This window comes from Bombina bombina, chromosome 7, assembly GCF_027579735.1.
Source record: "Bombina bombina isolate aBomBom1 chromosome 7, aBomBom1.pri, whole genome shotgun sequence".
Taxonomy (NCBI): Eukaryota; Metazoa; Chordata; class Amphibia; order Anura; family Bombinatoridae; genus Bombina; species Bombina bombina.
This window is the reverse complement of record NC_069505.1, coordinates 355,067,095-355,079,857: the sequence shown is the minus strand read 5'-3', so window position 1 is coordinate 355,079,857 and position 12,763 is coordinate 355,067,095. Positions and strand designations below refer to the sequence as shown.

General features: G+C 40.7%; 1 protein-coding gene across 1 annotated transcript in view; it reads right to left on the bottom strand.

Annotated features, from left to right (window-relative positions):
• Window positions 1–12,763, bottom strand: part of NUP210 (nucleoporin 210) — a 1,597,588-nt gene that overhangs the window by 506,091 nt on the left and 1,078,734 nt on the right. Inside the window, 1 exon segment of the mRNA XM_053721041.1 lies at window positions 8,271–8,445. Coding sequence (XP_053577016.1) covers window positions 8,271–8,445 — 175 coding nt within the window.

The window sequence follows — 12,763 nt, the reverse complement described above, 5'->3', positions numbered from 1 at the left end:
GGTAGCCGCCTTACAAATCTGTAGAAAAAAAAATATAATAATGATGTTAGAGGCGCCACCAGATACAATTAATGTGTAAAGAATCAATATTTATACTATAAAACAGAGATACTAATAAATCAAGAATATTTGATAAAATATATAATAAAGCTGGGTAATCTGACAACACAAAACAACCCCTATACCTAGTGTAGGATTAGTGGGATTATAGATCACTATGGATCCAGTGAGAGTGATGAAATAACATAAAATATAAACATAGCATATCAAAATAAAACATACATGTGAACAATAATAAAATGAAAATGTAAAAAACAAAGTTGATCACTATGAGGTATAGTGATATGATCCTGTATCAGTCCCAAGAAAAGTATAAGCTTGTGTAATAACAAGAATGAGAGAGTCCTAAACGAGGGTGATGAGTGGCTTCAAAACTTCTTCCAAGAGTTATATGGCACAAAAGCAGGGATCTGTGAAGTGATGAAAGAAAAAAGAAGAAGGCGCCACAATAGAGCGATATCAATGGTATCAAGACTTCACGCACATAATATAGGGTACTTACTAGAAGTGAGGCACTTGAGAAGTGCCACAAGAGCACTCTGGATAATTAATAGCTATCCAGATAGCTATCCTCTCGCTGCAAACTTTTCCCAGTCGAAATCACAGAGAAGTAGCTCAGTGTGGTGTGGAGAGCCCAATTATTTGGTGATAAACACGCAAACCAACAGTGCGTTCCCAGCGATATAAGGTGCTGCAGCTCCACTCGGATAACATATAAGCCATGAAAAAAGTAATAAGAATAACCGATTTTATTAAAAACAATGTGAAAAGTACATACAACGCGTTTCCCGGTCTGCTGACCGCTTCATCAGGTGTGATCAATAGAGGCCTCATTCTTAAAGGCCCAAGAGGAAGCCACTGCTCTAGTAGAATGAGCCGTAACCCTTTGAGGAGGTCTATGTCCCGCTGTCTCATAAGCAAAGCGGATAACACTCCTAAACCAAAAAGATAAGGAAGTCGAAGAGATCGTCTGTCCCTTACGCTTCCTTGAATAGACAACAAACAAGGAAGAAGTTTGTCTAAATCCTTAGTAGCCTGAAGGTAGACCTTCAAGGCGTGAAACACGTCCAAATTGTGAAGCAAACGTTCCTTTGCAGAAGAAGGATTGGGACATAAGGGAGGAACCACAATCTCTTGATTGATGTTGCGGTCTGACACAACCTTAGGAAGAAAACCTAATTTATTACGTAGGACATCCTTATCAGAATGGAACACCACATAAGGAGGCTCACATTGCATGGCAACAATCTCAGATACTCTGCACGCAGAAGCAATAACAAGATTTAGACTCCAAGGAGGAGCCTTAGATCTAAACACAGGTCTGATCCTAATCAGAGCCTTAACAATGGACTGTACATCTGTAAGCTCCGAGAGCCTCTTGTGCAGTAAAACAGATAGGGCAGAAATCTGTCCCCTCAGGAAACTGACAGAAAGGCCCTTCTCCACTCCATCCTGGAGAAACAATAGGATCCTGGCAACCTTAGAAGGGGCCAAGCCTTCAGAGCATTGAAGATTGCCCGAAGTTTCAGAATGTTGATCGGAAGGGAGCGTTCCTCCTGAAATCACAGGCTCTGTGCCTTCTTGACACCCCAAACAGCTCCCCATCCTGATACTTGTGTCTGCAGTCACAATCTCCCAGGATGGTCTTAAGAAGGATATCCCTCGGGACAGATGATCTGGACAGAGCCACCAAGAGAGCGATTCTCTCGACCGGTTGTCCAGAGAAATCTGTTGAGACAGATCCGAATGATCGCTGTTCTACTGCCTCAGCATGCACAGTTGCATGGTCTGAGACAGAACCTGGCAAAGGGAATGATGTCAATGCTGGACACCATGAGACCAATTACCTCCATACGCTGAGCCACAGAGAGCCTTAAGGAGGTCCAGAGGGCAAGACATGCCGAAGCAAGCTTGCAACATCTCTGGTCTGTTAGAAATATCCTCATGGATATGGAGTCTATTATAGTACCCAGGATTTCTCCCCTGGTGCTTGGAATAAGAGAACTCTTTTCTAGGTTTATCTTCCTATCATGAGATCAAAGAAGAGAGAAGAGATTCCGAATGGGCCTCCGCCAGACGAAAAGATGGTGCTTGTACCAGAATATCGTCCAAGTAGGGAGCTACTGCTATACCCCTTGTTTTGGCAACGGCTAGAAAAGCCTCTAGAAAGGTAATCAGTGAAGTCCTCCAGGGATCAGTACTGGGCCCTGTTCTTTTTAATATTTTTATAAATGACTTGGAGCAAGGATTAAATAGCAACATCTCTATTTTTGCAGATGATACTAAGTTAAGTAAGGTCATTAAGTTAGAGCAGGATGAACTTTCATTACAAAGGGATTTGCAAAAATTAGACGTATGGGCAGGTAAATGGAAAATTAGATTTAATACAGGAAAATGCAAGGTTCTACATTTTGGAAGTAAAAATAAGCAGGCAACGTATTTTTTAAACGGAGCAAGATTTAGCCAAACAGAGGAGGAAAGGGATCTGGGAGTAGTAATAGATAACAAGCTAAAGATGGGTGCACAATACATGGCAGTGGCTTCAAAGGCTAATAAGATACTAGCATGTACTAAAAGAGGCATCGATTCAAGGGAGGAAAGCATAATTTTGTCACTATATAAAGCCCTGGTAAGACCTCACCTTGAGTATGGAGTGCAGTTCTGGGGACCGATCGCAAAAAAGTATTACTAGAAAAGGTTCAGAGAAGGGCCACAAAGCTAATAAGGGGATTGGAGAATTTAACCTATCAGGAGAGGCTAGCCAAACTGGCGGCTAGATTATGAGTTTTGCGTTAGGAGTAAAAAAGCAGAGTTAAGGCTCATAACGCTGCTTTTTCACTACCGCTGCTATTACGAGTCATGTAGGTACAGCTGTCTCGCACACTTTTTTGGCTGTACCGCAAATTAACTTACGCAATTTGCATAAAGTTTATTACAAGCTTTTTTTGGAGGCCAAAAAGTGAGCGGTACAGCATATACCGCAAGATTTGTAACGCATTCTAAAGTCAGTAGCATAAAACTCATAACTAAAGTGTTACAAAGTACACTAGCACCCATAAACTACTTATTAACCACTAAACCGAGGCCCTCCTGCATCGCAAACACTAAAATAAAATGATTAACCCCTAATCTGCCACTCCCGACATCGCCGCCACTAGAATAAACATATTAACCCCTAAACCGCTGCACTCCCGCCTCACAAACACTAGTTAAATATTATTAACCCCTAATCTGCCGCCCCTAACATCGCCGCTGCCTACCTACATTTATTAACCCCTAATCTGCCGCCCCCAATGTCGCCGCCACTATACTAAATTTATTGACCCCTAAACCTAAGTCTAACCCTAACCCTAACACCCCCTAACTTAAAAATAATTCAAATAAATCTAAATAAAAATTAATACCATTAACGAAATAATTCCTATTTAAAACTAAATACTTACCTGTAAAAAAAAAACCTAAGCTAGCTACAATATAACTAATAGTTACATTGTATCTAGCTTAGGGTTAGGCCGCCCCCAACATTGCCGCCACTATATTATATTTATTAACCCCTAAACCTAAGTCTAACCCTAACACCCCCTAACTTAAATATAATTAAAATAAATATAAATAAAAATTACTATCATTAACTAAATAATTCCTATTTAAAACTAAATACTTACCTGTAAAATAAACCCTAAGCTAGCTACAATATAACTAATAGTTACATTGTATCTAGCTTAGGGTTTATTTTTATTTCACATGCAAGTTTGTATTTATTTTAACTAGGTAGAATAGTTACTAAAAAGCTATTAACAATTTACTAACTACCTAGCTAAAATAAATACAAATTTACCCGTAAAATAAAACCTAACCTGAGTTACACTAACACCTAACCTTACACTACAATTAAATCAATTACCTAAATTAAATACAATTACCTAAATTACAAAAACAAACAAACACTAAATTACACAAAATAAAAAACAAATTATCAGATATTTAAACTAATTACACCTAATCTAATAGCCCCCCCCCAAAAAAATAAAAAAAAACCTAGCCTAAACTAAACTACCAATAGCCCTTAAAAGGGCCTTTTGCGGGGCATTGCCCCAAAGAAATGAGCTCTTTAACCTGTAAAAAAAATACAAATAACCCCCCCAACAGTAAAACCCACCACCCACACAACCAGCCCCCCAAATAAAATCCTAACTAAAAAAACCTAAGCTCCCCATTGCCCTGAAAAGGGCATTTAGCTCTATTGCTGCCCAAACCCTAACTTGAAAATAAAACCCACCAAATAAACCCTTAAAAAACCTAACACCGACACCTGAAGATCCACTTACAGTTTGAAAGAGCCGACATCCATCCTCAACGAAGCCGGGAGAAGTCCTCAGCGAAGCGGCAAGAAGTCCTCAACGAAGCCGGGAGAAGTCTTCATCCAAGCCGGCAAAAGTGGTCCTCCAGACGGGCAGAAGTCTTCATCCAGACGGCATCTTCTATCTTCGTCCATCCGGCGCGGAGCATCCTCTTCTTTCCGAAGGTTCCTTTAAATGACCTCATCCAAGAATGGAAAAGACCCCAGTCACCAGCCCCCAAGGAAGGACGGAATGGGGTGACTCGGCCACCCCAGCAGAGCTCGGGTGCCAACCCAAAAAGCTCATTCAAATAGGTACTCCCAAGGAGAACCTCATAGGAGATGAACATAGAAAAACAGCAGTAGATCCCTATGAAGACCTAGCACAACCCGACAGTCTCAACATGGAGACTTCAAGCTCCACAGATGGAACAGAACAACCCCAGAAGAGCAGACTGCTATCCTTTACAGGATAAAACACCTGTTCCAACCTCCTGCACACAGGACAGGACAACAAACCTCCAGAGAGAGGAAACCCCCCCTCCATAAGGAGGACCAACTACCCCCCCAAAGGGAAGAGAATATATAAGAACAGCGCACATGCTCACAAGACATAAGCCATAGTCTGATGAAAACAAAAGTCGAATGAAAATCATCCAGACGTCCTGATGAACACAGAAAGAACTCCCCCTGAAGGGGAGCATACATCATTCAAAGGACAAGGCAAGCCCTAAGGAGCATATCCGAAAGTGCACAGAAAACCTGGCCAAGCTGCTAGCAGGCTCAACAAGCCAGTCCTTAGGTCATAGCCTATGTGTCCTGGAAAAACGGGATCGCCCTGAACCCCACAGGATCTAAGTCTCCGGACATCCAGAAAGATCCCAAACAAAAACTATAGGCCCGAGTCTCAGAATTGTTTAAAACAATCAACACCCCAGGGAACACAAATACCCCATCTGAAAGAATCAGACCTCCCAGGGGAATAACCGGACTAACCCGGAGAACGGGGACAAGACTCACTCATAAATCCTAACCCAAAAGGAAGAGAACACCCCTTGCAGGAGTCCAACACTCAAAAAAGGAGCTAGGCCACAACAGAGGCGCGCCAAGACTCTAGAGACCAAGGGAGAACATCTAGGACAAAGTCATCCGAAGAGCGAGTAGTACAAAGTCTAGTCTCCATATCTCCTCAGAGTATGTAACCAGAGGACCACACCCAAGGAAAAAGAATGCAGAGCATCCCAAACCCCAGTAGAAGAAACCCCTAAGCGAAGCTCTGAGAAGGAGACAACACAGCCTAACGTCCCTGATAGGGAAGCACAAACTCAGAAAGTAGGAAAAAGCCACACGGCCCTCCCCATAAGGCGGTCAAAACCGCTAAGGAGAAACGGGCAAAGTATAGAAATCTCCACTAAAGGAAGAGAACTTCAAAAGGAACAAGCCCAAAAAGAACAATTTCAAAGAGCCCCTGAAAGGCAAAACCGCCAAGAACCGGCGACAAGTAGGCCCTAAGTCCTCCAAACCTCCAACCCACGCTGGGAAGGAAACACTCTAAGTCCCAACGAAATATCGGAAACAATTGAATGTGTTGCAGCAGAACTTCACTGAGTCCCAGTCGACCAAAGAAGGCAAAGAAGGACTGAACAAATCCCCCATGCCCCACTTACCCTCAGGTCCTCTCAGAATGCTTAGCGCCACTTGTCTGAAAAATGCCACAAGACAGAAGGATCTGAACCCAATCAGAACCAGCCTGAATCCAAGTGTCATCACTGTCAAGGCTGCATATAGTCACCACCAGAGATGGGGAAATAAACAACAGACAAACATAGGACTAAACATGTCCTCACACTAGAACAAACTTCCGTAGAAGTAAACAGTGCAATCAAAAATTGCGAGTATTGATTCCAGAAAAAAAATTCCCCAAGGAAATATATAATAAACCTGAGCTCAAACCAAATAAAATATCATCCTAACCGGATTAAAATAAAAGCTAAGGCAACCCGTAGGTTATCGCCCAAGAAGAACAGACACCCCACAGGACCAGCCCAACATGGATCCTGTTCTTTCAAGCTCAGAACTGAAAAAGGATACTCAATAAACAAGACTATAAGAAGATTACTTCATTTTCTTATATCTAATTCTGCAAGCCATTCGAAGGAGAAGACTGAGAATTCCCAGATCCATTAAGGATGGAATCCTCCAACAACTCCAAAACGTGCCTCAGTAGGACACGAAGGCGCGCAAGTCTATAACGAAAGGCACAGCATACCTTCCCCGGACCAAAAGATGACCCCAGCCCTGAAGGTTGACCCCCTCAAGCCTCAGGGACAGCCGTTTCCCCCGGAGAGCTGAACAGGACCAGGCCTTCCTACGCCTGAGAAGCCCCAGTTAATGGAACACGTACAATATCGTAAGCACACTTCTGGAAGTTGCAGATGTGCCAGCGCCATAATTATGGACATGTGGAACCATGCCATAACCTCCAGAGGGAACAAGCCACCTTCCAGAGAAGCAAAATCTGGGTTACCTGCATGCGTAGTTAGAGATGATGGTAGGGAACTCGATGCTCGAGGAACAGAACCCCCAGAGGCAGATGGCTCAGCGGCCCCTTGATTCCCTGATCCTGAGGAATTGAGCACTCTAAAACGGCATTCGGAACATAACTGATAGGCATGTATCATCCAGGCCAATTCGTATTTGTCACAAGAAACAGAATCTGAACTAGAGACGTCCGTCTCCACAATATCAGAATCCTTCGTAACCGGGATATTGAATACAAAAAACAGACCAAATAAGAAAATGTAAACGGCACCCAGCGGACCAAAAATGTTTCCGTTGCCACGCGGTTAGGAATGCGGAAATGGAAAGCCAAAACGTAACCATGCCCGGTCACCAGGTGAACCGTACAGTCCAGAAAAAGCGTGCCCGTCCATAAAGGCCGCGTCACTTTCAAAGGCTGTTATGTTCCACAAGCCATGAGCCTAAGTAACACTTCACATAAATAGCAGGTCTAATCACATAACAAACATGATTAAAAAAAAAAAAACCTGTTCAATAACCCCCCTCAGGAGATATTAACCCTTGATTCCAAGATACAAAAGGAGCCTCACTGAGACCCTGAGATATAGTTAGTCCCGAAAGGTGGTAGCCTCTCGGGAAAACATTTGTATTACAATACAATCATGACGAAAGTAAAATGAAACGATCTTACCGGAATCTACGACCGTGGAACAGGAACACATCCCTTCAAGTGTGACAGATAGTAGCATTGGACTTGAGAGAAGAAAGCAGGCAGCAAAACTCATCAACGCTGATTGCTTGTGGAGCTGTTAATATGAGTCGGGATGGTTTCACAGAAAGACTCTCCCTGTATCTCCGAACTCTAACTTTCACCCATGCTCTCACTGAGAGACTGACAGGATTACTTAAAACTCCAGTCCCATGTCGAAGAGTACTACCCTCCATAAGAGACTATTGAAAACTTCTGACACTTCTCTGCTAACCTCCTTGGACGAAAGGCAAAGAATGACTGGGGGATGAGGGAAGTGGGAGGGGTATTTAAGCCTTTGGCTGCTGTGTCTTTGCCTGCTCCTGGTGGCCAGGTTCTGAATTTCCAAAGTAATAAATGCAGCTGTGGACTCCTTCCATTTATGAAGAAAATTCTGTTGATTGTTCTTGCTCATATCGTTTTACTTCTATGATGTGAAAGTGTTTTACTATGTAAACATATTTTAAGTTGTTATGTACTAATAAAGAGGACATCTTAAAACATATATCATATCAATAAACAGTGTTCATATAAATAACAATATTAATTGTAATAATGTCAATTAGAATATTAATACTTTTATAAGGCATATATTTGAAATACCTTGACCAATACTGTAATAGTTTGATTGATTCCAAAAGGCTCTTGCGAGTTTACTTCCAAGTGTGATACACCAGTTAGTGACCCTGAAGAAACCAATCCGTTCTCATCAACTTGTGCAACTTGAAACTTGCTTGGACCACTCAGTATACGGTAACTTATATCTGCTACACTATCTCTGAAAATAAAACAAAAAATGTAAGGTACAAATAAAGAAAGTAAAAATTGCATTAAGAAGATAAAAGTATGGAATCAATGGACACTCCTGTTGCAAGCTTTGTGACACATATGCTTAGGGTGTAGTACAGTTTTATTTAGCACTTAAAGAGACAGTCTAGTCAAAATTAAAGTTTCATGATTGAGATAGGGCATGCAATTTTAAACAGCTTTCCAATTTACTTTTATCATCAAATCTGCTTTGTTCTCTAGATATTCTTCGGTAAAAGCTAAACCTAGGTACGCTCATATTCTAATTTCTAAGCCCTTTAAGGCTGCCTCTTATCTCAGGGCATTTTGACAGTGTTTCACAGCTAGAGGGTGTTAGTTCATGTGTGCTATAGATAACATTGTGCTCATGCACGTGGGGTTACCTAGGAGTCAGGACTGATTGACTTAAATGCAACTAAAATAAGAGGGCAGTCTGCAGATGCTTAGATACAAGGTAATCACAAAGGTAAAAAGTATATTAAAGGACCAGTAAATACAGTCGATTTGCATAATTAACAAATGCATGATAACAAGTCAATGCAATAGCACTTAGTCTGAACTTCAAATGAGTAGTAGATTTTATTTAAAAAAAATTCAGTTATGTCTATTTCCACTCCCATTGCATCATGTGACAGCCATCAGCCAATCACAAATGCATATACGTACAGTATATTCTATGAATTCTTGCACATGCTCAGTAGGAGCTGGTGACTCAAAAAGTGTAAATATAAAAAAAAATGTGCACATTTTATTAATGGAAGTAAATTGGAAAGTTTAAAATGTCATGCTCTATCTGAATCATAAAAATTGAATTTTGACTTGAGTATCCCTTTAATATAACTGTGTTGGTTATGAAAACTGGGGAATGGGTAATAAAGGGATTATCTATCTTTTTAAACAATAACAATTCTGGAGTAGACTGTCCCTTTAAGGCACACATCTAAACTATATTCTTTAGGAGGCACAGTTTTATTTTTTTATTGAATGATGCTTGATTTGCAATTAGCTAAACACAAAAATGTGTATATTATTAGACTGCTTATTTTATTGTAGTGGTGATTTGATGGTGTTTTGTCTGAGTATTTGTAATTAAAACATGTCATTTATTATTACTGCTGATGACAAATAGATAGATGCAATACAATTTATTTGTATATAAATGCAAATACCCCCTAATCTTACACTTATTAACCCCAAATCTGATGCCCACAACATCGCCGACACCTACATAATGTTATTAACCCCTAATTTGCCGCCCCCAACGTCGCCGCCACTATAATAAACATATTAACCCCTAAACCGCTGTACTCCCGCATCACAAACACTAGTTAAATATTATTAATCCCTAATCTGCCGTCCCTAACATTGCCGCCACCTACCTACAATTATTAACCCCTAATCTGCCGCCACTATATTATATTTATTAACCCCTAAACCTAAGTCTAACCCTAACACCCCCTAACTTAAATATAATTAAAATAAATATAAATAAAAATTACTATCATTAACTAAATAATTCCTATTTAAAACTAAATACTTACCTGTAAAATAAACCCTAAACTAGCTACAATATAACTAATAGTTACATTGTATCTAGCTTAGGGTTTATTTTTATTTTACAGGCAAGTTTGTATTTATTTTAACTAGGTAGAATAGTTACTAAATAGTTATTAACTATTTAATAACTACCTAGCTAAAATAAATACCTGTAAAATAAAACCTAACCTAAGTTACACTAACACCTAACCTAACCCTACAATTAAATAAATTCCCTAAATTAATTATAATTAACTAAATTCAAAACAATTAGCTAAATTACTAAAACAAACAAACACTAAATTACAGAAAATAAAAAACAAATTACAAGATCTTTAAACTAATTACACCTAATCTAATAGCCCTATCAAAATAAAAAAGCCCAGCCAAAATAAAAAAAAAACCTAGCCTAAACTAAACTACCAATAGCCCTTAAAAGGGCCTTTTGCGGGACATTGCCCCAAAGAAATCAGCTCTTTTACCTGTAAAAAAAAAATTACAAACAACCCCCCCCCAACAGTAAAACCCACCATCCACACAACCAACCCCCCCAAATAAAACCCTAACTAAAAAAACCTAAGCTCCCCATTGCCCTGAAAAGGCCATTTGGATGGGCATTGCCCTTAAAAGGGCATTTAGCTCTATTATGGCCCAAAGCCCTAACCTAAAAATAAAAACCACCCAATACACCCTTAAAAAATCCTAACACTAACCCCCGAAGATCCACTTACCGGGAGAAGTCTTCATCCAGAAGTGGTCCTCCAGACGGGCAGAAGTCTTCACCCAGACGGCATCTTCTATCTTCATCCTTCCGACACGGAGCGGCTCCATCTTCAAGACATCCGGCGTGGAGCATCCTCTTCAATCGACGTCTTCTTGCTGAATGAAGGTTCCTTTAAATGACGTCATCCAAGATGGCGTCCCTTAGATTCCGATTGGCTGATAGAATTCTATCAGCCAATCGGAATTAGGGTTGAAAAAATCCTATTGGCTGATGAAATCAGCCAATAGGATTGAACTTCAATCCTATTGACTGATCCAATCAGCCAATGGGATTAAGCTCGCATTCTATTGGCTGTTCCAATTAGCCAATAGAATGTAAGCTCAATTCTATTGGCTGATTGGATCAGCCAATAGGATTGAAGTTCAATCCTATTGGGTGATTGCATCAGCCAATAGGATTTTTCCAACCTTAATTCCGATTGGCTGATAGAATTCTATCAGCCAATCGGAATCTAAGGGAAGCAATCTTGGATGACGTCATTTAAAGGAACCTTCAATTCAGCAAGACGACGTCGATTGAAGAGGATGCTCGGCGCCGGATGTCTTGAAGATGGAGCCGCTCCACGTCAAAAGGATGAAGATAGAAGATGCCATCTGGGTGAAGACTTCTGCCCGTCTGGAGGACCACTTCTGCCTGTCTGGAGGACCACTTCTGCCGGGTTCGTTGAGGACATCTTGCCACTTGGATGAAGACTTCTCCCGTTTAGTGGATCTTCGGGGGTTAGTGTTAGGATTTTTTAAGGGTGTATTGGGTGGGTTTTATTTTTAGGTTAGGGCTTTGGGCCGCAATAGAGCTAAATGCCCTTTTAAGGGCAATGCATGCCCATCCAAATGCCATTTTCAGGGCAATTGGGAGCTTAGGTTTTTTAGTTAGGATTTTATTTCTTCATTCAGTAGTCGGATGAAGAAAGAAGAGGATGCTCCGCGTCGGATGTCTTGAAGATGGACCCGCTCCACGCCGGATGGATGAAGATAGAAGATGCCGTCTGGATGAAGACTTCTGCCTGTCTGGAGGACCTCTTCTTCCCGGCTTGGATGAAGAATTCTGCCCATCTGGAGGACCACTTCGCCCGGCTTCGTTGAGGACTTCGGCTCGGTTGGGTGAAGACTTCTCAAGGTAAGGTGATCTTCAAGGGGTTAGTGTTAGGTTTTATTAAGGGGGGATTGGGTGGGTTTTAGAGTAGGGTTGGGTGTGTGGGTGGTGGGTTTTAATGTTGGGGGTGGTATTGTACTTTTTTACAGAGCTGATTACTTTGGGGCAATGCCCCGCAAAAGGCCCTTTTAAGGGCTATTTGTATTTTAACTAGGTAGCTATTAAATAGTTAATAATTATTTAATAACTATTCTACCTAGTTAAAATAAATACAAAGTTGCCTGTAAAATAAAAATAAACCCTAAGATAGCTACAATGTAACTATTAGTTATATTGTAGCTAGCTTAGGGTTTATTTTATAGATAAGTATTTAGTTTTAAATAGGAATTATTTAGTTAATTGTAGTTATTTTATTTAGATTTATTTAAATTATATTTAAGTTAGGGGGTGTTAGGGTTAGGGTTAGATTTAGGGGTTAATAACTTTAATATAGTGGTGGCGGCGACGTTGGGGGCGGCAGATTAGGGGTTAATAAATGTAGGTAGGTGTCGGCGATGTTAGGGACGGCAGATTAGGGGTTAATAAAATGTAACTAGTGTTTGCGAGGCGGGAGTGCGGCGGTTTAGGGGTTAATATATTTATTATAGTGGCGGCGATGTCGGGTTCAGCAGATTAGGGGTTAAAAATTTTATTTTAGTGTTTGCGATGTGGGGGGGGGGCCTCGGTTTAGGGGTTAATAGGTAGTTTATGGGTGTTAGTGTACTTTTTACCACTTTAGTTAAGAGTTTTATGCTACAGCGTTAGACCATAAAACTCTTAACTACTGACTTTAAAATGCGGTACGAGTCTTGACAGGAGAGGGTGTACCGCTCACTTT